Source organism: Balaenoptera ricei, chromosome 8 (genome assembly GCF_028023285.1).
Source record: "Balaenoptera ricei isolate mBalRic1 chromosome 8, mBalRic1.hap2, whole genome shotgun sequence".
NCBI classification, from domain to species: domain Eukaryota; kingdom Metazoa; phylum Chordata; class Mammalia; order Artiodactyla; family Balaenopteridae; genus Balaenoptera; species Balaenoptera ricei.
The window spans coordinates 104,404,208-104,427,322 of NC_082646.1; the positions used below are offsets into that span (position 1 = coordinate 104,404,208).

A 23,115-nucleotide genomic window follows, 5' to 3' on the forward strand; every position below is an offset into this window, starting at 1 on the left:
GGAAACGGGGGATGTCTCTGAGGTTTGGTTCTGAAAATCTAAGATTCAGAAGCCAGCTATCTTCCCCTGCCCAAGGGGCGGCCGAGGACTGCGGGGGCCCTGCCCTCCCGGCATAGAGGCTGCGCCGCCCCTCGACCCCCAAGCTGGTTAGGACCCCGCGCCGAGCGCCCCCTGGAGGAGCCCCGCGCGTCCTGCCCGCCGCGGGGCTGCGGCGCGGGGATGGGACGGGCCGGCAGGGGGCGCTGCGCGCGGCGGGCGGGCGGGGCGCGTGGGGCGGGCAGGGGCCGGGCCAGTGCCGCGCGGGGGGCGAGCGCGGCGGCGGGCCGGGCGGGACCGCAGCCGGAGCCTAGCCGGGACTGTCGCGCGGGCCGCGCCGGCGATGCCGCGCCCCCGGGCCGGGCTGTAGCGGGGCCGGGGTGGAGTGTACGCGGGGCAGGCCGGACATGGAGGTGGTGGACGAGACGGAGGCGCTGCAGCGCTTCTTCGAAGGTGAGGGACCGCGGGCCGGCGGGGGCGGCGACCCTCTCGCTCTGGGAACCCGCAGCCGATCTCCCCGGGGACTGGGACCCCCGACTGTGCTTTCATCAAGCTGGGACCCCCCACCCCCCGCCCAGAACGCCTCCTCTGGGCTGGGGCCCTCCTCTGTCTCCTGGAGGTTACTACCCACCTCCGCTGAAGTTGGGCTCCCCACTCCCCGTACCCCAACACACAACTTCCTTGGAGCTGTATCCCCTTCTCTGCTCGGTCCTCCTTCATGCCTTCCAGGACCTGCAGTCCCCCCTAAATTCTGACACCTCCCACCCCCAGCGCACTTCCCGACGCCGGGACCCTCTACTGTGCTTCCCTGGGACCCCATCCAGGCTGGGGCCCCCAGCATGCCTTCTAGGATCTTCCATGCCTCATAGGCTGGCACCCCAGCATGCCTCCCAGAGACTGGGACCCCCGCCTAGAGACCCAGGCACCTTGTGTGCCTTTCAGGTTGGCACCCTACCCCCAGCCTGACTCCTACCCCCAGCGCCTCCCCACCAGTGCTTCCCTGAGACAGGGACCCCCTTCAAGACTGTCACCCACCCACCTTCCACAAGGCTGCTCCCTCCCCCACGGCTGAACTTCCCCTTGAAGCAGCTATCTCTCCCCTACTTAGGGCTGGGAACCCCTCCCCAGCATTCCTCTGTGGGCTGGATTTCCCCACCTCCCACCCTGGAATACTCTCCTTGGTTCTGGAACCTTCTTGAAGTTGGCATCCCCCCGTTAGCCACCTCCGCACTCCGAGACCCTCCCAAAGCTGGGAACTGCATCCTGCCAGCTCTGTGTGGCTCCTCGGGGCTGTTTCGCTCACACCTGTCCCTGGAGCTATGCCTCCTCTGGCTGTGCCCTCATCCCAGGAGTGACCTCATCCCCTCACCTTGACCCTGATAGGACCCTCCCCAGGGCTGGGATCTACACACACCCTACAATATTTTCTTCTACCCTCTCCCTGCTCCTGGCCAGTGGTTTTGAGGGTCTGCTCCTACATCTCACCCACTCCCCTTTCCTGAGTAGTCTCTGCCCCTTGAGGCTGTCCCCTCTTAGGTTCTGGGTTCAGGAGGGGTGAGACAGAGTGTGGGAGGGGGGTGCAGAGGTGCAGGCTGACATCTCCCAGCTTCTCAGACCCTCACTGGAACATCCAGCCAGACCCTCTGGGTGCTTTTGCATCTCTCTCCGCCAACCTCGATAGCCCAGCCTCTGCCCCCACCCTCCCCCTAGTCCCTAAGTCCATATCCTGCACCTCAGTGCCTTCAGAACCCAAAACTCAATGATCCAGAACCTTCCATCAGTGTGAACCTGCCCGTGGCGAGGCACGGGTGGCCCACGGGGCACACCGTGCTGCAGCTGTTGGGCCACAGGGCAGGGAATTAGGGTCCAAGTTTCAAGCCCAGCGCCCAGAGCCCTTTGGAGTCCCATGAGGGAGCAAGGAAGGCCTTTCTTCGACTTAGTTTCTCCCTGTCTGTGACTGCCGGGGGGGTGGGAGCCTTTGTCCACTCTGCTTGCTGAACAGTCCAGGTAAGGGCATCCCCAAGCCTCAGGCCTCCCCACTCCAGGATTCTGGACACCCCCAGAATCCAAGAAATCAGGTTTGGACTAGATGAAGTGGTTGATCTTCAGGTAGTTGGGCCATTTGAGGTTCCTAGGCGTTTCCCCGTCAGTCCCTGGGGCTCTTGTTCTCCCCAGATCCTGTTCATCCTTTAAGAGCCTTGAAGGGCCTTATGGGGGCTGGGGGCTCTGGGGAGGTAGGAAGGGGACACTAGTCCTTGCTTGGGGGCCACTATTTTGGGGGTGCCCGGAGCCCGCCGGACATCCCAGATGACTCACGGGCCAGGGCCCCCTTGCTTCCTGCAGAAATCCCTGTGCCTCCTCCCCCAGGACCCTGGGCCTGGGCAGAGGGGTGGACCTGGCTGGCCCAGGCTCCCTGTCTCCTGAGCCAAACTTTCCCTCCTGGCCGTGGGCGGGGGGTGGGGGTGGGGCCTGACGCCACGGCTCAGCCATGCGGCCAGCCTGGCTGGCCTGGCGGGGAGGCTGCTCTGCTCCCTCCAGAGAGATAAGAGCAGACTCAAGAATGTCTGTGGAGGGAGCCAGGGGCTGGAGAAGTGCTCCCAGAGCCTGAGATGGGGGGAAGGTGGGGCGGGCGCGGAGGGCTGGGGTCTCCGGGGCCACCTGGGGGGGGAAGGTCTGGCCAGGAATCCGGTGGGCAGCGGCATGTGGGGGACGCAGTGGGGGTGTTAGGGCGCCCCTGGGCGGGGGCGCTGCTGAGTGTGCTCACGAGTGGAAGCGTGGAAGTGCAGCGGTGCTTTTGCGCACGTGGATGTATTTCCCAGGAGGAGGGAGGGGAAGCAATGCCTGCGTCGCACTTGGGGCTGGGGACACCTGAGCGCTCATCCTGGGTCCCGCTTGGCCTTGGTCACTCCCCAGGACAGTGGGTACGGCGGGCAGGGTCTGTGCTTTGAGCTCTGGACTTGGAGGTGGGAAAGGGCTTGGCTGAAGGGGGCAGAGTGTGCCCAGGCCCCTCGTGTGACATGGCCCACTCTCCAGGCACACCAAGCATATGCCCTGGGTCCTGCCTGGTCCTGTGCGGTGGGCCCGGCTGTACCCTGCCTCAGGGTGGTGGGCTGGAGGCTAAGGCGCTTTGGGCCTCAGGTGGGAGGCTGGGACAGGGCGGCCCCCTCGAGGCTGGTACAGCCGGGCCCCCGTGACTGCCCTGCTAATCCCCTAGAGGGAGGCTACGGCCGCCCAGATCGGCGGGCACAGGGCCTGCAGAGAGGGGACCCTCCGGGCAGGATGCACTGGCTCCCAGCAGGTAACCGGGGCACAGTGGCAGGTGTTCTCCTCATCACCTGACCGGCTGGGGCCTTGGACTCCCAGAGCTCGTCAGGGACAGGGCAAGGCAGCATCAGAGGATCCCCATAGGACTTTAGAGGTTCTGGTGCAGGCTCGGCCACTGAGAGCTGCATGACCCTGTGCAGAGCTCTCGCCCTCGCTGGGCCCCTTTTCCTCACCTGCAAGACAGGAGTGGGTGGCAGAGCAGGTCCTGATGATGCCCTCGGCTGAGCCTCGTCCTCCAGCCCCGGGGAAGAGGGACGTTTTAGAAGGGGGAGGGTGCTGGCCCCTGGCTCCGGGGGCACACGGGGCATAAGTGAGCAGCGATCAGCGCTCAGGAAGCCGGTGGATGTGGAGGAAGCGACTGAGGGGAGCTGGGCTGGAAGGGCCACCGAGAGGTTGGGGGACCTCCCTTGGCCTCTAGAGCCCCGCCAGGGCTGGAGCTGGGAGCCGGGTTTTCACTCCTTCCATACCTGATGGGTGCCTTGGCCTGGTGACTTTCTTTCTCTGGCCTCATGTCCCCTTCTGGGGTAGGCAGGTGGGCTGGACCAGAGCAGGGACTTCCAATGCGATTCTTTTTAGCCACCAAGCAAAGACAAACTCCTGGTCTCCGAATAGGACATATACACTGGACACGGGGCGGATGGGCTCCTCACAGACCCCAGACGCCAGATCCTGGTTTGAAAGCCACCCTTCCCCAGCTCTGGGATGTGGGAGGGGAAGGGTGGCGTTGGCCCCCTTTCCCAGGGCCCAAGACTGCGGCTCTGAGAGAAGGGAGTTAGCCAGCGTGAGCCAGGGCTGACACCCAGGCCTCAGCACAGCCCTCTGCCACCAGGGCCTTGGGGGAGGGAGGGTGGCCTTCCTATGGGGATCAGCATCTCTGCCTCCAGAGGGCAGGAGGAGGCCCCAGGAGGAGACCACCTGACCACTTGTGGGAGAGGACGCCCACCCTGGGCAGGAATCGGGGGCTGAGGCGCAGTGTGTGATGGGGTGGCACTGTGCCTTGTGTCCGCCTGTCTGTCTGCCATGCGACCAGGGAGTAGGTGGATGGGGGAGACCGCCGGAACCCTGACTCTCAAGGAGATGAGATGGGGTGCCTCTCAGGTCCACCCAGAGCCCCCCCGGAGGACTCCTGTCCCAGCCCCACCTCCCAGGGTCCTGACTCCAGCTGGAGGAGAAGTGGTAGCCAGGGGTCTGACTCATCGCCCTGTCCCCAACACGCAGCACAGGGCCACACGGGGTGGGAGGGGGGCAGGAAATGTTCCCAAGGAATGGAAGCAACAATGACTGTGTGAACAGAGGTGGGGTGGAGGGCGCACCCCAGGAAGCTGACTCTCTGTGAGGGCCTGGCTCGGTGCAGGGGAGCGGAGCCGGCTGCTTCCAACCTGCTGGCCTCAGGGCCTCTCCTGAGTCTGGGGGCCTGGGCAGAGTACCCCTGGGGGTCTTAGGCAAAGCCAAGCAGGGTGTCTGGGGGAAAAACAGGCATCTCTGGGCAGAACGGCCTCCTCCTGGGGGCCTGGCCCCCACTCCCTGACTCCCAAGGGCCTACAGGAATGGGGGGCCCTGGCAGCAGAGGCCGCTGGGTAACAGCCTGGCAGGGCTGCTGATTGGCTGCTGCCCTTGGACTTTGCCCACTCGATAAGGACGGGGAGAAGAAATCATTAACTGAATTATTAACCAGGGATGGCCCCGCCCCACCCAGGCTGCCTGCCCTTTTTTCCCACCTTCTTTCTCCTCACGGCCCCCTCCTCTGGGCCTCAGTTTTCCTCACAGCCTGGGTGTGTGTATGGGGGGGCCTCCCCTCTCACCTCCATCTCCAGCCCCTGCTGCCACCGTGTTGGGCAGCCCCTTGGGTCTGTGTTGGTCATGTGCACTCCCTGGGGTGGGCTGAAGGTCTGTCCCTAGCTCTGCCGCTTACCCACGGTCCTTCTCCTGGGCCTATCACTGCACCTCTTTGTGCCTCCATTTTCCCATCTGTAGAATGGGAATACAGTTGCAGTAGGAGTACCTGCCTCTCAGGGTTTCCGTGGGGGTTAGGTAAAAGGGGCTTGAACAGGGCCTTGTGCAGTGCCTGGCACTGTTCCACTCTATGAATGTCAGCCTGGATTGTGATTATTCTCCCCTGGGAGGCTTACAACAGGTATTATCCTCCCCACTTGGAGGATTTATTGGTCCATGGGTAGGTCGGTGCCCCCAAGCTTGGGCTGGGGCCTGTGGCTGGCGCTGTGTGCCTTGGGAAAGCCCCTCACCCTCTCTGGGCTACTTATCCCAGGGATGAGCACACTCTATACTCAGGAGCTCTGCTCCATGACAGGTCTGGCCCTGCCTGGTCCTGATGCCTGCTCCAGCTGGGCCTGCCCCGCCCTCTACCCCAGAGATGCAGAACTTGGGCCTTGGGTAGGTGGCAGAGTGGGGGTGGGGGGAAGGGGCTTGACTGTCCTTTGTCTTTGCCTGCCACACCCAGGCCGGAGGTTTTCGCATGTGGTGTCTCCCGGGAGTCCTGGGCCTCCGTGGAAGTGCGGGTGTCCCCTCACTTCCGAGAGGGGGCTGCTGAGGCAGGAGGGGAAGGCAATGGGTCAGGCTCACTCAGGGCGGCCACGGCAGAGCTGGGCTGGGATGCCGGGTCTCCTGACCCGTCACAGTTGGGTGCTAGCTTGGAGTGGGGCGGGAGGGAGCCTCTCCTCCTTGCGTGCTGAGGGTCCTCACCCACCACTGATGGCTGCGCTGGGTGACTGCCGTCCAGCCCCTTGACCTCTCTGGGCCTCACTCAGATGATCTAGGTTGAGTGACATAAGCAGTGAGACCCCAAGAGTGCCAAGGCCTGGAGTGGGAGGGAAGGAAGTTGGGTCCTGAGCCCCCACTGGCCTGGACTATGCACAGGGGGCTTCAGGGCTTCCTGGCCTCCCCCTGTCTCCAGGCTGCATCAGTGCGAAAGTTTTCCCTCCATCTGACCTAGATCCCTCCAGCCCCACCAATGCACAACCGCAGCCTCTGTCTCTGGGAGGAGCTTGGGGATCCTCCCTCACTCCCCTCTTCATCATCTCAGTCCCCTGTGTTCTCTTCTCCCCCCATGGTTCTCCCTCCTAGGGTCTGTGGCCTTGGCGGGGGCTGGGGGGTGGGGGGGAGTCCCCATCCCCTGCTTTGCTAACTTGGAGGGGGCTGCCTTTGGTGGTGGAGTTTGGGGTCTGTGACACCGAGTTCGCTCAGCTGGACTGGCTCCACCTAGAGCTGATGGGGAGGTGTGTTGGCCTGGGCCTGCCATTGGGTCAGCGAGCATTGGTAGGCACAAGTGTAGAAGTCTGTGAGGTGTGCTGAGATGTGAACATGCCTCAGGGCCTTTGCAGTGCCTCCCCACTGCCTGGAATGCGCTTCCCAGATGTCCATGTGGCTCACCTCCTTCGTATCTTTGCTCAGTAAAGCCCTCCCTGCTACCCTGTTTAGAATTGCAACTCTTCCCCACCCTCCTAGCACCCCAACCCATCTCCCTGCTTTATTGTCTCCGTAGCATTTGTCACCTTCTAAAATGCTGTGGATTTTACCCATCTAGGTTGTCATCTGACTCTGCATCCAGAATGTCAGCTTCATGTAGGCAGTAGGTTTTGTCTGTTTACTGCTTTATCTCCAGAGCCTAGAATTGTGCCTGATACATAGTAGATGCTCAGTAAATAATTGTGTGAATGAATGAATGAGCACACTTGGAGCATGCTGGTATGTGCACATGTGTGTGTCAGCGTACGGGGGGTGTGCCTCTGTATATGCGTATGTTCGGATGTACACGATCATGTGCGTGCCAGTGGATACATGCCTGGGAGTGTGCCCTTGTGTATACACATGCCTGTGGGGCATGCTGGTGTATGAACACAGGTGGGCATGGGTAACCCTGGTAGAGAGACCTGCTCCCACCCCAAGCTGCAGGGTCTCTACTCTGCCTCTGTGGGGAGGGGCCTTCCCCAGCCTGCCTGGCCTGGTCCCTGTGGGAGAGGGCTGGGGCCCCCCAGAGCAAAGTGGAGATCCCTAGGGACCAATGTGGGTTCCCTAAGAAGAGGCCACAACTGCTGGGCCCAGCTCTGTTGGACCTGGCTTGGGAGCATCTTCGGGCTGGAGTTCAGCCTTGTGTGGACCTGAGGACAGGGTGGCAGCTGTGTGGGGACTAGGGGAGGACATAGCTATAGCCCAGGGGTGGCTAAAGATTTCAGGTCCCCTGGAGGATCTGGGTCTCTGCAGACAGGAGGCAGAGCTCTACCGCATTTTTGGCAAGAAGTTGAGAGGGAACAAAGACAACCGTGGATCAGATTTAAGGACCTGATGGCAATGACTCCAGAGCTACATCCTTGTCATTCAGCCCCAAGCTAATTGGGGATTTGATGCAGAGATGCAAAGCGTAGCTTGCAGAATCAAGCATTTGGCCTGAAGGCATTTTGAGTGAGAAGGCTCTGGTCACAATTTGAAGCCTGAAGTAGTTGTCATGTTAATCATAGATCATATTAATAAAGATAGAAAGTCCAAACCAAGGGAGGTGAGAGCCCTCTGTGCCCTGTCCCAGTGTGAACTAGTTTGGTGCATGTTGATCAGCTCAGTCAATATTGGGAAATGAGCCACAGCACTGGGGGCCCTCTGTGACTGGGGTGATTGAGGAGGGACTGCCAGGGTAGGCAGGCAGTCACAGAAGGCTTACCCACTGGAGAGGGGATGGCTAGAGCCAAATCCTGGAGGCTGGACTGTGCCATGCGTGTGCCAGAATAACATCATGGCACAGGTTGTGCCTGGGCAGGAAAGGAGATGGGAGTCCCAAGAGAGATGGCAACAGAGCAATTTGAGGAATGGCCTTCTAGGGGCGAGGAGCTTTCCCACCATCTCACTGAAGACTCATGACCACGCCGTGATGCAGGGATCTCCTTCACTTGAGAGAGAAGGGAACTGAGGCACAGGGAGGTCAGGTCACTTGCCGAGGGTCACGCAGCAATGAAGGGGGACCCGCGTTAGCAACCAGGCCTCTGACCCCAGGGGTCCCTTAGGGCATTATGGGGATGCCAAGGTGGGCAGTCCCCTGACCACTGCTACCCTGGCCCAGCCATTGCCTGGAGGCAGGATGCCCCTCAGATTCAGATGGCTGGAGTGGACACTCAACAGCAGGGGGACAGACCTGTGTCCTGTTAGCCCCAGGTTCAGATCAGCTAGGCCTGGCCGGCATCCTTAGGCCATGGCCTGCCCTGCCCACGGCCACGTGGCCGACGGGATTTCCGCCATGTTTGGGGCATGAATTGACAAGTGCCCCATTGACGGTTGAGGGGGAGGGTGTGGGCAGGGCACAAGCCTCCCACTGTGCCGGGTCCCCACCCTCCCCCGTTCCCCGGGACAATGGCCGAGACTCAGCCAGTGGCCACAGCTGGTGGGGGGGGGCGGGCATGAGCACGAGGGGGCAGGAAGGGAAGGGTCCAGGGTGGAGGACCACCTGGGCCCCCATCCGCCCTCATCCCGCACCTGGTTTGTGTCCCCTCGGTTCCTCTTCTGCCTAGCTGGGTGGCCCTAAAGGGAGGAGGAGAGAGGAGGGGAGGGGCTTCCTTCCCACAGCCCCGATTCCCGCCTGCCTGGGAAGGAGCAGTGTCTGGCTCCTGTTAAAAGCAGGTAATAAAGGGCCTAATTAATGAGGAGCAGCTGGGGTGCATAGCTCAGCAGGGCAGGGGCGGTGCCTGGAGGGGCCCTGTCTAGCCCTGGACCCTGACCACGGCATGGCCAGGCGGAGGTGCCCAGACTCAGGCAGGCCTGGTCCCAGTGCCCCGCTTGCCACTTTGCTCATTCATCCCATGAACATTTATCGTGTGCCTGCGGCATGCTTAGATGCTTACACCGCTGAGAGACAAAACGGGGCAGGACTCACAGCCCCGCTGCCACACCTCTAAGCTATGGGAAAGGCGTTTATCCTTTCAGAGCCGCAGTTTCCTCATCTGTGAAACAGGGAACAAGAAAACCACCTGCGCCGTAGGGTTGTTATGGGAATTAAATATGAGCCATATACCGTGTGTGGCATGGGGCTGGGCCGAGTGACCGCTCGGTGAGTGTGTGCTATGGGCAGCGGGTGGGCAGAGGACCGATTCTTCCCCCGAGGTGTGTGCTGGGCAGGAGAGCAAAGAGCCTGATGAGAAAGTAGAAAGGAGGCCGCTCAGGAGAATGGGAGAGTCAGACATGGTCTCTCGGAGGAACTTACATTTAAGCCAAAACCTAAAGAGTCACGAGGAATGGGAACAGCATGTGCAAAGGCCCTGATGTGCAAGGGGGTGTTTGTCCCAGGATGGAGTGAGGCGGGGGCTGGACTGTGGAGAGTTGCAGGGAGGGGCACTGGGGCAGGAGCGGCCATGGGGGCAGGCAGGGGGTCGACCACGTCAGGCCTTGGACGGACGAGGGTTCTGGTTATCCCGAGCAATGGGAAGTTGAAGGGTCTGGGGAGAGGGAGGGCAGGGATGCTGGTTTGTGACCTGGTGGTGCCACCTTCAGGCTGTGGGACCTTGGGCAGCCTCCCCACCTCGCAGGGAGGTCTTGAGGATCAGCATGAGACACTCTTAGCTTCCTGCCTGACGGGTATCTGCTGCTGCTCAACGGTGTTCCAGGATGTTCCGGGTTTCTTTGGGGAGCGGTGGGGGAGGGGGCCCTGCCTTTCTCCTGGGCTCCTGGGGGCTCTGCCCCAGCCTCAGGAGTCCCTGGGGCTCTGCAAGTCCCCACTCCCCCCTGTCCTGCTGGAACGTTGGGTTAGAGATCTCCAGTGTGGTTCATGGGATAGGCGGGGGGCATCTCCTGGGTGGCTGGACCCTTTGGGACAGGCGGTGAGGACTCCCCGAGAAAGAGGAGGTGTGGGGTCAGTGTTCCTCAGGAGGCCCACCAACCCCCCAAACCTCATACTTCTCTCCCACCCATTGGCCCACCCCCACCCTGCCCCAGTGGCTCCCCCCTCCCTCCTCCATCCTCCCGTCCGCCCGGCCCCTGGCACCGAGGGTCTCTCCTCCCCCCAACCACATCTGGTTCTCGTTAGGGTCTCCCAAGATGCCTCTGTCTGAGGCACCCCCCATCCCGGGGGAGGTGGGCAGGAGGATTAGGGGTGATTAGGAGTGCTCCTGGCCAGGGGAGGAGGAGGAGGGGAGGAGGGGGCCTGGCCTGTTATAAATAGCAGCACCATGACTCTATCACCCCATCATTCACTGTGGATTCCAAGTTCAGTCTCAAAAACCTGCAGCTTCAGCAGCCAAGGTGGGAGTGACGCTCCAGTACCCCCTCCCTCCCCATCTCCTATGCCTGATCCTCCCTCAGGACCACCCCCTCCCCCTCATCCAGTGGGGCAGCCCAGGATGGCTGGGAAGCCTCAGCGACCACCAACTACACTTTCCCTCTTGGAGTCAGGCCCCTGCACTTGAGTTTGGCTTCTCCTTGCTGTGTTGCCTTGGGAAAGAGACTTGACTTCTCTGAACAAAGGGGATGATGCTAATAACAAACACCAAGTCTGCAGGGGCGACTGGGAGGTAAACCTGTAAAGCACTTCGGATAGCGCTGGGGCCCGGCACGCACTCAGTCAGTGTGAGCCACTGTCATCGTCACCATTATAGGTTGGGAGAATTATGTCACAGGAAGAGCCTGCAGGATGCCTTACATATAATAAACTCCTATGATTATTAATGTACTTGGCTCTGAAAGTGCCTGGCACACAGCAGGCGCTCAATAAATGGGACCTTCGGTTAACAGGGAAGGACGGGGTGGGGGTCCTAGAACCTTGGCATGCAGCCTGGTCATTCCCAGCTTGAGAAGCTCCCCTTGCCCTGGGCGGCCATTGGCGGTGCTTGGTGGGTGTCCCTTGTTCCTGGCTGGGTGAGTCCGGTGTGGGGGCCAGCAGGAGGGCCTGTCCCAGGCAGCGCGTGACTCCTAGGAGGGCTTAGCCACTCATTAATCACCTAAGCGGGGCTCAGCATTCTTGAAATGCCGGCCAGGGCCAGGGAGGGGCCTGGGCTGGGGGTTCCTGGGGACCCCAGGGCTCTGGGGAGTGGGGACAGCCACTCTGTTTGCTGAGCACCCACTGTGTTCCGGGCACTTTGTATGCCTTAACTTGTTTCATCCTCAGAACAACCCTGTAAAGTGTTAGCTGTTCATGTCCCCATTTTACTGAGGCGACTGAGGCTCAGAGAGGGTATGTGACCTGCCCAAGGTCACACAGCAGGGAGTAGGTGAGCTAGGATTTATTACTGGACCTGAGCTCTGTTCCCAGGGTTCACCAGGGGAGGGGGCATGAGGCGCAGACCCCAGACTCAAGGCCTAGGGGCCTGTGGGAGGGGCGCCTCCTGCCTCAGTGGGGCCGGCCAGCCCAGGTCAGCAGTGTGGGCGGGGCCGTCCTCCATTATCGGAGTTGACGCATCTCCCACGTCAGCCCCCTTATCACCCAGCACTCCAGCTCCCCCTGCAAGGTGACCCCGGGAGGGGAAAGGCCAGCGCCTCCCCCTCTCCTTCGCCGCTGATGCCCAAGAGAACTTGGCTGCCTTTTCTGTGAGTCCCTCCCGTTGGCGGGGCTGGGGCTCGCGGGGAGGGCCCAGGAGAGGTCAGGCAGAGGAGCAGCGCTCAGGCCACCATCGTTCCCCGCCGAACCTCTCCGGGGCTGTTTCCTCCTCTGGGCTCAGCCCTCGATACGGGGGTGATGGGCATACGCAGGGAGGGTGGGCTGGGCACTCCTGACTCCGACCCCTGCTCCCTCTCCACCTGCAGCTGGGGCCCGGGGTTCAGGCGTCTCCCCCAGCCCCATGGGCCCCCCAGGATGTGTGGTCCAGGCCGGCCAGGCCTCCTGCTCCCGGCTGCCCGCAGCTGGGCCGTCTGGAACCGCCTCCTGGAGGACAGGGCAGGACAGAGTCAGTGAGTCTGGGTCTGAGTCAGTGAGGGGGGTGGTATCCTCTGGGCACCCAGCTAAATAAAGCGCCTCGTTTGCTCCTCACAGCACCCCGTAAGACGGGGACACGGTTACCCCATTTTATAGACAAGACGAAGGGACTTGCTCATGTCACGAAGCTGGAAAGGAGAATGGAGGGGCAGGAAGCGGCCGGTCTGTCCAGACCTGCACTCTGGGCCCCGCCCCTCCCTGCAGAGCCCAGGTGGCCTTGTGGACTGAGGGCAGCAGCACCAATACCTCCTGGAGGGGTGTCAGGTGGGGGACGATGAGGGATACACAGATGGGGAGGGCCCAGCCTGGGGAGAATTGGCGGGCTGGGCCCAGAGGCCTAGGAGTCTCGGGGAGCCGATCTCTCCCCTCTCTCACGTCCACCCCTCCCCGACAGGCCACGACATCAACGGCGCCCTGGAGCCCTCCAACATAGACACCAGCATCCTGGAGGAGTACATCAGCAAGGAGGACGCCTCTGACCTGTGAGTGGCCCCCGCGGCACCCCAGCCCCTTTGGCCTCCACCTGGGAGGGGTGACGTGGCCCCGCCTCTGAAAGCTGCTCCTTTCCCAACCACTGAGCCGCCCTGCGGGTGGGAGCCCCGGGAGGGGCGGGGGGGTGGGGCCCGGCTGGCGCTGAGCTTCCGCCCTTCTCCGCAGCTGCTTCCCTGACATCTCTGCTCCAGCCAGTGTGGCCTCCTACCCCCATGGGCAGCCAGCGATCCCCGGCTCCAGCGGGGTCCACCACCTGAGCCCCCCCGGGGGCGGACCCTCCCCGGGTCGCCATGGCCCCCTCCCACCCCCGAACTACAGCGCCCCGCTCAACTGCAACAACAACAACGGCATGGGTGCTGCTCCCAAGCCCTTCCTGGGGGGCTCTGGGCCCCCCATCAAGGCAGAGCCCAAGGCTCCCTATGCCCCCGGGTGAGTGAGGGCAGTGGGGTGGGGTAAGATGCAGAGGCCCAGGCGCAGGCGGCCTGTGGGACCAGTGACTGGGGGCCTGGGAGGTACCGGCCAAGGCTGGGCGGTGGGGATCGGGCTGCCCTGTGGGTAGGTAAGGTGGCTGGGGGACCAGGGCCAGGCTGAGGAGGCGCTCACGGCTTTGTGCTGAGGCAGTGGACAGCCACGGAGGGTTCTGAGCAGGGGAGTGATGAGGGCTGACCTAAGTGCTAGAAAAATCTCCATCCCCGAGAGCTGTGTGGAGAGTGGCGGGGAGGGAGGGAGACTGGAGGCAGAACTGTTTACGCTCAGGGGAGCACCTCTGCACGCCTGCAGGCACCCGGGGCACCCAAACCCCTCCCTGCACCAGGCCCACCCAGTCACTCGTGCATTTATAGCTGCCGTTTCCCGCGGCCTCAGGGAGTTGGCCGATGGCACAGGTGCGGGACCTGAAGTTGGTGCAGATGTGGGGACCCTACCCAAACCGGCCCCCCAGCTCCTCCCCAGCTCCTCTCCAAGGAGCCCACGTCAGCGCCTGACCCAAGGGCTCAGCCTGGGCCCGGCTGTGACCCAGGGTTCCAGGTGGCCACCAGCCCAGCCAGACCGCAGGGCAGTCCACAGGCACACGCTCGCGGGGAGAGGCAGGGAGCGTGGGTCTGCTCGGCTCTGCAGAGGGGCTCGGAGGAAGTTCTGGGCTCCCCAGGCTCGGGCAGGGGGCAGGCGACCCTATCTCTGGGTGGAAGGATGACAGGGTGCTGGGAGCACAGCGCCGGCCAGGCAGCCTGCCTCCGTCGCCAGCTCCACCATTTCCGGCCTTCTGGGGGCTAACCCATAACCTCGGCACCGCGGCTGTGAACGGAGCCCCGAATGCTTCCGCCCCCGCGTGACTGGGGAAGTCAGGGGAGGAAACCCAGAGGAAGTACTGGGGGGACAGTGGCTGTGTCTTGACTTACAGGGGGAGGGCCGTGGAGGGGAGCTGGGGTGCCAGGCAGGGGTGAGCCATTGCTGCAGGACAGCTGGCTGCTTGAGCCGCAGAGGCTGTCCCTAAGCCACAGGCCCCGAAGGGCAGGGAGGGAAGGGGACTGACACATAATAAGCCCCTGCTGGGCGCCCGCTGCTGTTCTCCATGCCTCTGCGAGAGCTCATCGACTGTCCCCAGTAACCAGCTCCTGGGGGACCCCAAAACCAGCCAGCCTGTGAGTAAAGCCCCACCTCCCTCACAGCAGGATTCGGTGGCACACTGGGGCCATTTCCTAGAGAGAGAAAGCGCTTGTCCAGAACCACTCAGACACGCTGTGGCCCCCCGGGCCGCTCCAGGGCCACTGCCCCCACCCATGCCAGGCCCTGTTCTAGGTGGTAAACAAGGCAGGCACATCCCTCCCTGTAGTGGCTGCTGCGGTCTAGTGGGGGAGGGAGTGACTAATCAATAAATCAGCAAATCGAGGACTCGTGAGCTCAGTGAGGAGTTATGAGGAAGAACACAAGGTCCTATGGATTCGGCACATTTGATAGGGGCCAGAGGGTGAGAAAGACCTTTACACAAGGCCGCTGCCAGGGCAGCGCAGGGAGTGGGGGGAGATGATGGACCCGGAGCTGGAGAGGCCCCGGTCAGCACGCTGGGCGCAGCAAGGACCGAATCCCCATCACTTTTTCCTGTCATCTTCACATGGCCTGCCGGGTTTGGGTGAGGGGTGGCTTGTCCAGGGGAGCTGGGGGACCCTGCAAGCAGGCCAGGGCTGTGTCCACAACAGCTGGGCCGCCTCAGAAGCTGCCTGGGCATGACGGTGGGCAGCCTTTCCAGATGTGGGGACCAGGATGGCCAAAGAGTCAGATCCCTCAGAGAGTGGCCGCAGCCGCCCCCTCTGGGCGGACTCAGGGTTCACGCAGGACGTGTTGACCTCTCAGAGCTGAGTTTGTTCTTTTGCCCGAACCACTGATAAAACAAAACCTGCAAGAAAAAAATAAGTGCAGGCCTGGCGAGCTGGCTCCCTGCCCAGCCTACACCTGCCTGTGGCAGGGCCGCCCCCCTGGTGACCCACTGAAGTTTCCCAGGCCCGGCCCCTAGAGTTTCCAGGAAGTGGGACTTCAGTGGGTGCAGGAAGGAAAGAGCTGGCCTGGCCCTTCGGTCTGCAGAGGGAGTCCTTGAATCCCTGTGCCATCATCAGGGACACAGGTGACAGGCTCCCAAGTGCCCTGTAGGTCTGAGGGGATGCTGGGCCAGAGCCCAAGGCCTGCACCCACAACTGGGCCCTGCCAGGCACCCCAAGGTAGCTGGTACAGAGAAATGCCCATAACGGGGACTGTGAAGAAACCTCGAAGCCTCCAGCCCCGGGGTCTCCGGGACCCTGCCCCGCAGAAGAGCTGCCCGGCTGGAAGGCAGGGGCTCGGCTGCCCACCCAACCACCCTTTCCTCTTGCTCCACAGCACGCTGCCAGACTCCCCCCCAGACTCTGGCTCCGAGGCCTACTCCCCCCAGCAGGTGAATGGTGAGTCCAGCGGGCACCGCCCTCCCCCTCTGGGGTTTGGGCAAGTGGCTGGGGCGGCCTTATCGGGAGGGAGGGAGCAAGCAAGGGAGGGAGGGGGCCCGCGGCCGCCCAACAGGCCCAGATTATCGCTGGTCAAATACTCCCCGGCGCTGGCTATTGTTTCCCCATGGGCGGGTGGGGAGCCTGGCCCGGCCTCTGAGCAAGTGTCCCTGCCGGTGATGCCACCCGCCTGCCCGCCTGCGCCATCATGGACGCGCCCTTCGGCGGTAAGTGGACGGCTGGGGGAGGCTGGGTGCAGCCTGGACACAGGCCTGGCTGCCGCCGGGCCCACCTCACCTTGGGAGGTGCTCAGGGGTGCAGTGGCCCCCAGGTGGCCAAGAGCAGAGGGCTCACGGGCAGCCGTCTCCCCACAGCCCAGAGAGGGGTCAAGAGTTCTGTTTATCTTACCAAAAACATCTCTGGAATGCCTCCTGGGGAACAAAGGGAGCTGGGGCCTCCCCCCTCAGGCTGGGGGGCTGGCCCCTGGGGCCAGCCGGAGGGAGGAGGGCCCCCCGCAGGACAGCGCTGGGGGTCCCCGGAGACTCCTTCCTGAGGTTCAGAGGAGGAGCAGGCCTGAGAGGGGCCGGGGGAGAACCTTGGGATGCGGGACCTCCCCAGGGAGCCGGGCCTGGCCCGGCCCGGGGGAAGGAGCTGGCTGGGATGGGGTGAAAGGCTGCCCACCCCCTGGGCAGGGTCTGGCCTCCCCACCTGGGCCTGTAGTGGCCAGCCTCTAGGCTGCCCAGCCTCCTCCCACGTGGGATCGGCGGGAGGGCAGCCCCCAGGCTGGGCTCAGGAGGGGGCGGGTATCAGGAGACCCTGCCCGGGGAGAGCTGGTGCCAGGAAACCTAATGGCCACCCCGCATCTCTCCCACAGACCCCCATCTCCTGCGCACCCTAACCCCTGAGAGCCTTTGCCACGTGGGGGTGCCCTCCCGCCCGGAGCATCCCCCCCCGCCGCCCCCGCCTCACTACCCCGTCCTGCAGCGGGATCTGTACATGAAGGCTGAGCCTCCGATGCCCCCCTACGCTGCCATGGGGCAGGGGCTGGTGCCCACCGATCTCCACCATACCCAGCAGTCCCAGATGCTGCACCAGCTGCTGCAGCAACACGGAGCCGGAGCCGAGTAAGAGTTGGGCAGCCTCCCCCGGGGTGGGGGGCGGGGAGATGGGCTGGTGGGGGCGGGGTGGGGGATACTCAGGGCAGCAGCAGGTAGGATAGAGATGGAGGTAGGGGCGGGGATGAACCCAGGAAGGATCGAAGGCTCTGGCCCCAGAGATGGGGGTCAGTGTTATGTATACGTATGTGCGAGCAATGCATCGGGCACTTACAGCCAAGGCCAAGTGCTCACAAGTACCTTATTTGACGGGCATGGCCACCCCCATTGCCCAGATAGGTAAACTGAGGCTTGGGGGGTGGGATGCTTGCCCTACGGAGGTAGGAGGGAGCTGAGCCAGGACTTGAACCTGGGACTGTGCTCTTACCCAGACACCAGTGACTTTCCAGTCACCATGGAGTCCTCGGGTTTCTGAGGAGGTTCTAGGCATAGACCCAAGCTTCCTGCTCTGACTCCAACACGTAGAATTGTCTTTTTATCTGTTTTGCACATTGAGATGTTGTGAAAGATTTCATTCAAGGAAAGATTCCACTGGCAAAGCTTTTTGTAAACCATAAGGGGAAGGGGTGCTGTGTAGCCCCCAAATCGTCAGCCCCCTTCCCAGGAAACTCTGTTTCCCAGCCTTCGTGGCCCAGGCCCTCTGTGGCTTGTTTCTAACCATGGAGGCTGCTCTCCAAAGAGCCGTCTCTATAAAGAGTGACACTGAGAATGACACCACAGGGAAGGGACAGACTCACTCGTTCATTCCACGAATGATTCTGAGCACTTTGTGTGCCAGGCCAGTTGCTGGGCGTGATGGGGACGTACAGACAAGTCAGGTGTGGGTCCTGCCCTCCTGGATTCCACAGTCTGGGGGGTAGGGAGGAGGGACAGAAACAGAATGATAACACAGAGTAATGGGGGAGCACTTAGTAGGTAAAGGCACGGGCTTCGTGCAGGAGGTATCCCCTGGGCTGGGCGTGTCCTGCTGAGACAGGGTGAAGAGGGGAGCAGGGGTACTGCCCAGTGGGAGGGGACTCGGGGAGGGCCAGCCCCCCATGGTGCACACCTGTGTCCCCCGCCAGGCTCCCCACACACCCCTCCAAGAAGAGGAAGCACTCCGAATCACCCCCCAACACCCTCAATGCCCAGATGCTGAATGGAATGATCAAACAGGAGCCCGGGACCGTGACATCCCTGCCACCGCACCCAGCTCGAGCCCCATCCCCACCCTGGCCTCCCCAGGGCCCGCTCTCACCCGGCCCTGGCTCCTTGCCCCTCAGCATCGCCCGGGTCCAGACGCCGCCTTGGCACCCACCAGGTGCACCCTCACCAGGTACATGGCTGGCCTGCTCAAGCTTTCAAGTTGGGGGTGTGGGGCCCGGGGCCCAGAGCCCGTGGCCCATGGCCGTTCTCTCTCTCCAGGTCTCCTTCAGGACAATGATAGCCTCAGTGGCTCCTACCTGGACCCCAATTACCAGTCCATCAAGTGGCAACCACATCAGCAGAACAAGTGGGCGACACTGTACGATGCAAACTACAAGGAGCTGTGAGTGACCTATGCCCCTCCTCACCCCTCCTGGTCACGCCGTCCGGAGACCCCCAGCCCTGGCATCACAATCCTAGAGCAGGGCTGGGGAGCACACCGGGTACGAGATGGTCCCGTTTCACAGAAGAGCAGACAGGCTCAGGGAAGAGGTAGGACTGGCACTCAGGGTTCCTGACTCCTGAGCCAGCCCGAGGCCTCCTGAAGAAGGTGGTGTCCGCCAGGGAGGGGCCAGTGGGGCCAAGTCAGGGAGCAGTGGGTGGAGGGGTGTTCGCTGGCTCCTCCTCCCCCTCCCCCTCCCCCACTCCTCCTTCTGCATTCCAGGAAGGTAGCCGGAAGTGGAGTGTCAGCAAGGCCCTTCCAGCAGCCCCCTCCCTGGAGGGGAGGGATGAGTGGGTGGGGGAGGACTGGGTCAGAGGCTGGCCGGGCATTCCTCGCTCTCCTTCAGCACCCACCCATGTGGATTCAGCTTCCTGGGACCTGGCCAGGAGCACTCCGGGACCACTCCCCTCACTCCCACGGAAGGCCATGGCTCACCGTCAGCTCATTTGGACATTGCCAGGCCTGGGCAGGGTGTCTGGGACTTGGCCCTCTCGCAGCTAGACCAGCCTCCTGGAGTTGGGTGTCCCAGGCTATGTCGGGTTGTTAGGCACAAGCCCTCAGGGCTGGGGCAGGGGGTGTCCAGCTGGTGTAGTGGTGAAAGGGTCCTTTGAGGCCCTGTCCGGGTGGCAGGGGAGGGAGGTCTTTGGCTGTCCAGCCCTATGGCCTGGTGAGGAGCCCCCATTCCTACTACTGTACTTCTTGGGCCAGCCCTGCCACCCCAGGTCCCAGGGCCAGGAAGTTGGCAGCTGAGGCCCCCAGTGTGGCCCAGGCACTTCCTGGGTGTTCCCCTGGGTCAGGTAGGTGGGTGGAGCCCAGGGAGGGAGAAGTAGTGAGCTCTGGGCCTTCCCGTGGATGTTAGCCAGGCCCAAAGGCCTCTCCCCACAAGTTTGGAAACATTGTCCCTGCCCAGCTTCCTCCAGGCGGACCCTGGGCATCCGGGGCACTGCTTTTGCCTGGGGACCTGGGTGAGGGCGGGCCAACAATCACCCCCTTTCAGGCCACCTGGAGGTCCCCCAAAGGGTCCAGACTTGGAACACCTGGCCAGCAACAGATGCGTAAACTGAGACCGAGGCCAGGCTGCCCAGAGTGCCCCCTCCCCAGCCGGGCAGACGGAGGAGTCAGAATGAGGACGTCTGGGGGCTTGAGCAAGCTGGTGGGCAGGGGCTGGGCCAGCGCAGAGCCGGCGCCTGGTTCCACCGTTTCCATGGCAACCAGCTGTCAGGCGCAGTGAGGCTCCACAGACGCATCCCCTCTCACCCCGTCTCCCGTGAGGGAGGGGGCTTTGGGCAGCGTTCTGGGAAGAAGCCAAGTGTGGTGAGGGGCCGTGAGGCCCCCTCCTCAGGAGTTCCCTCCCGTCCAAGTGTCTTGCCCAGCCTCCCCCCATCACCAGGGTGGGGTGGTCCCAGGCACGTAGTGGGAAGAATATTGGCTGAGGCACTGGCAGACCTGAGCTCAAATCCTCCTGGGGACTCAGTTTCCATTTCTGAGAAATGGGGGCAGCCCCGAGAGTGCTTTGAGGATGGGGGCGCCAGATGGGAAGTTGCGTTGGAACGCAGGCATGTGGGTGGGACGGGCAAGGCAAGCCCGGTGTGCGGGGCCTCGGGTGAGTGCCCCCACCTGCCCCCAGGCCCATGCTCACCTACCGCGTGGACGCCGACAAGGGTTTCAACTTTTCGGTGGGCGACGACGCCTTCGTGTGCCAGAAGAAGAACCACTTCCAGGTGACGGTGTACATCGGCATGCTGGGCGAGCCCAAGTATGTCAAGACGCCCGAAGGCCTCAAGCCCCTTGACTGCTTCTACCTGAAGCTGCACGGAGTGAAGGCAGGTCTGGGGCTCGGCAAGGAGGGCAGGGCAGGAGGGAGGAAGGCTGGGGGGAGTCGAAGGAGCCCAAGGCCAGGTGAGTGTGTCCTGAGGAAACCCCTCGGGGCTAAGTCCAGTCCCCCCTTTCCGCCTGTCCTCCCGTGCCTGCCCCTTAAGCGTCAGGCCCCTCAGCCCTCTTCTCAGGTACGCTTCCCGTTTCCTTCTCTACCCCGTGATCCCAAGTCTGCGCCCCCCGGCCAAGACCCCTCTTCTGACCCCACTGTCAGCGGCCTCAGTGCCACACCCCCAAATGAACTCCCTGGGAACTTGCCCCTCTCCCGGGCCCCCTCTCTGGGAACGGGGCTCCAGGGCCCTGGTTACCTGAGCCATGAATCCGGGGCCCACTTGCCCACCCCTCACCATGCACCAGGCCCTGCTGTCCCCCAGAACTCCCCTCCATCTGGTCCCCTCCCCCTCCCCCACCTCTGCCGGGACCAGGCCACCTGCCTCCTTGTCTGACCGTCCTCGGCAGCTTCCGCTGTGGCTCCCGACTTGTGCTCTGCCTGAGACCTTTCCCATTCTTCCTTCCAAGGCCTCCAGGACCCCATCTCCCTCACCCCAGCAAAGCCCTGACTGCTAGGCTGGGCCTGCAGAGGCCCTCGGGAACCCAGCCTCACCTGGGTCCTGCCATTCGCTGTGCCCAGTCGCAGCCCCGCCTCCCCCAGGTGGCTCCCTTTCTCTGGGATGCCCACTGAACACCACTCCATCCCTCCTCTCCCAGCTCCACGTTTCTTGACCTTCACCATTCACTCTGCTGCATCCTCGGGGACACCTGCCCTGAGGCCCATCTTGACTTGAGGTCCCTCCCCTGCGATCCCCCAGCACCGCCACAGTGGTGGTTGATCTTGAACCCATGAGCTCCCCGGGGGGTCGGCCGGGTGCGTCTCCATCAGTGTTGCGAGCGGGGTCTGGCGTTGGCGTGGCACAGCCAGTGCTTGTGGAGGGGTTGAGGGGAAGTGGGTGTGGGATGGGGTCTGGGGAATGTGGGGTGGGGAGTGAGCGGGTGACTGTGGAGGCCGGTTTGGGGTGTGTGCTCAGAGCTGGGAGGGGTGTGCGGGCGTGGATTGGGGGCCAGTGAGGGTGAGTGTGTGTGTGCGCGCTCATGCGTGTGCACATAGGTGGGGGAGTGGTGTGGGCGTGGGGCTGTGGGATGTGTGGCGTGTAGGAGAAGGCACCAGCATTTGTGGGCTGAGGGGAGGGCAGGGCCTCGGTTTCCTCACAAGCCCCAGCTGGGCCAGGCCTGGGCCAAGAGGCCGAAGGAGGGCGGGACCAGGGGGGGAACCTGGGCCCTGAGGTGCCTTTGGCCTCTGCTCCTCCCCCAGCTGGAGGCCCTCAACCAGTCCATCAACATCGAGCAGTCGCAGTCAGACCGAAGCAAGCGGCCCTTCAACCCTGTCACGTGAGTGTCTGGCCCGTGGCGGGTGGTCCCCAGGAGGGCTCACCCTGGCAGGAGCCGAGGGGAGCGCGGGAAGGCACCCACAATGTGCACCTCCTACACACTCCTGACCCCAGTGCCCCACTGTGGCCTGGCTCTCCGCAGCCCCCTTCCCTGCGCCCTGAGTACCCTGCCCCTCCTCTGCAGGGTCAGCCTGCCCCCCGAGCAGGTCACGAAGGTGACTGTGGGGAGGTTGCACTTCAGCGAGACCACCGCCAACAACATGCGCAAGAAGGGCAAGCCCAACCCTGACCAGAGGTGAGCAGGCTGGGCCCCTGCCCTGGAGCCGCTCCACTTCTGAGGACGAGGGGCGGGAGGGTGCCACCCCACATAGCACGCCAGGCACGGGGTCCCACAGACTCACCCATTTCACAAAAAAGGGACCTGGGATTCAGAGCCCTTAATGACTTACAGATGGGAGAGCAGAAGCCTGGTTCCTAGCTGGTGGGCCCTGGGGAATTTCCGCCCCCTAGTGGAGACTCAGGTTCCTCCTCTGTAAGACGGGGTGTTCATGCCCTCTTCCTGGCTGGTGGGAGCCTGGGCGAGATGACCGAGTGGGCACTGTACATCTGACCCAGGAAGGCTGGCGGGGGGTGGGGAGGCAGTGGGGCAGAACCCTGGGTGCCTCTAAGACCCCTGTGTGCCCCAGGTACTTCATGCTGGTGGTGGCCCTCCAGGCCCACGCACAGAACCAGAACTACACGCTGGCCGCCCAGATCTCAGAACGCATCATCGTGCGGGTGAGGGCCACCTCCCCCCAGAGGGCTGAGGGTCCTCCCCAGACCTGGGAGAAACAGCACTCAGGAGAGATACAGGCGTCCTCAGGAGTCAGGAGCCGGGATGGGGATCCTGCTGGGCACTCGCTGTGTGGCCTTGGGCAAGGCTCCCACCCTGTCTGGGTCACAGCGTCTCCTTCACAATAACGTGTGGAGGTGGCCAGGACCTGGTTGCCACAATGGGAGGGACAGTTTAAGCTGGGCATGGTGGGGTGAGGAGGTCTGGCTGGAGCTGGAGAGGTGGCTGCGGGGTTTCCCCCTTTCCCAGGGCGCTGCAGGTCCCCCATCCCCCAGGGCTGATCCAACCCCACCTCCTGCTAGGCCTCCAATCCGGGCCAGTTTGAGAGTGACAGCGACGTGCTGTGGCAGCGGGCGCAGGTGCCCGACACCGTCTTCCACCATGGCCGTGTGGGCATCAACACAGACCGGCCCGATGAGGCGCTGGTGGTGCACGGCAACGTCAAGGTCATGGGCTCGCTCATGCACCCCTCGGATCTGCGGGCCAAGGAGCACTTGCAGGAGGTGGGGGCGGGGCTGTGGGCGGGGACAACTGAGCGGGAGGAGCTGGTGCCCGGGGGTT

The 23,115-nt window shown here is 63.1% G+C and overlaps 1 protein-coding gene across 11 annotated transcripts in view; it reads left to right on the forward strand.

Moving 5' to 3' along the window:
- Window positions 1–355: 355 nt before the first annotated feature.
- The window catches only part of MYRF (myelin regulatory factor), a 33,337-nt gene continuing 10,577 nt past the window's right edge, over window positions 356–23,115 (forward strand). For 7 of the 11 annotated variants that reach the window (XM_059931736.1, XM_059931737.1, XM_059931741.1 and 4 more), the window contains exons 1-12: window positions 356–489; window positions 12,654–12,741; window positions 12,917–13,180; window positions 15,620–15,681; window positions 16,595–16,844; window positions 17,900–18,150; window positions 18,240–18,363; window positions 20,090–20,285; window positions 21,647–21,723; window positions 21,907–22,017; window positions 22,409–22,499; window positions 22,857–23,057. In XM_059931736.1, coding sequence (XP_059787719.1) covers window positions 444–489; window positions 12,654–12,741; window positions 12,917–13,180; window positions 15,620–15,681; window positions 16,595–16,844; window positions 17,900–18,150; window positions 18,240–18,363; window positions 20,090–20,285; window positions 21,647–21,723; window positions 21,907–22,017; window positions 22,409–22,499; window positions 22,857–23,057 — 1,761 coding nt within the window. In that variant the 5' untranslated portion in view covers window positions 356–443. Of the gene's footprint in view, window positions 490–12,653; window positions 12,742–12,916; window positions 13,181–15,619; window positions 15,682–15,796; window positions 15,948–16,236; window positions 16,275–16,594; window positions 16,845–17,899; window positions 18,151–18,239; window positions 18,364–20,089; window positions 20,286–21,646; window positions 21,724–21,906; window positions 22,018–22,408; window positions 22,500–22,856; window positions 23,058–23,115 lie in introns of those variants that run through there. The other 4 variants (XM_059931735.1, XM_059931738.1, XM_059931739.1 and 1 more) reach the window with 4 other exon arrangements.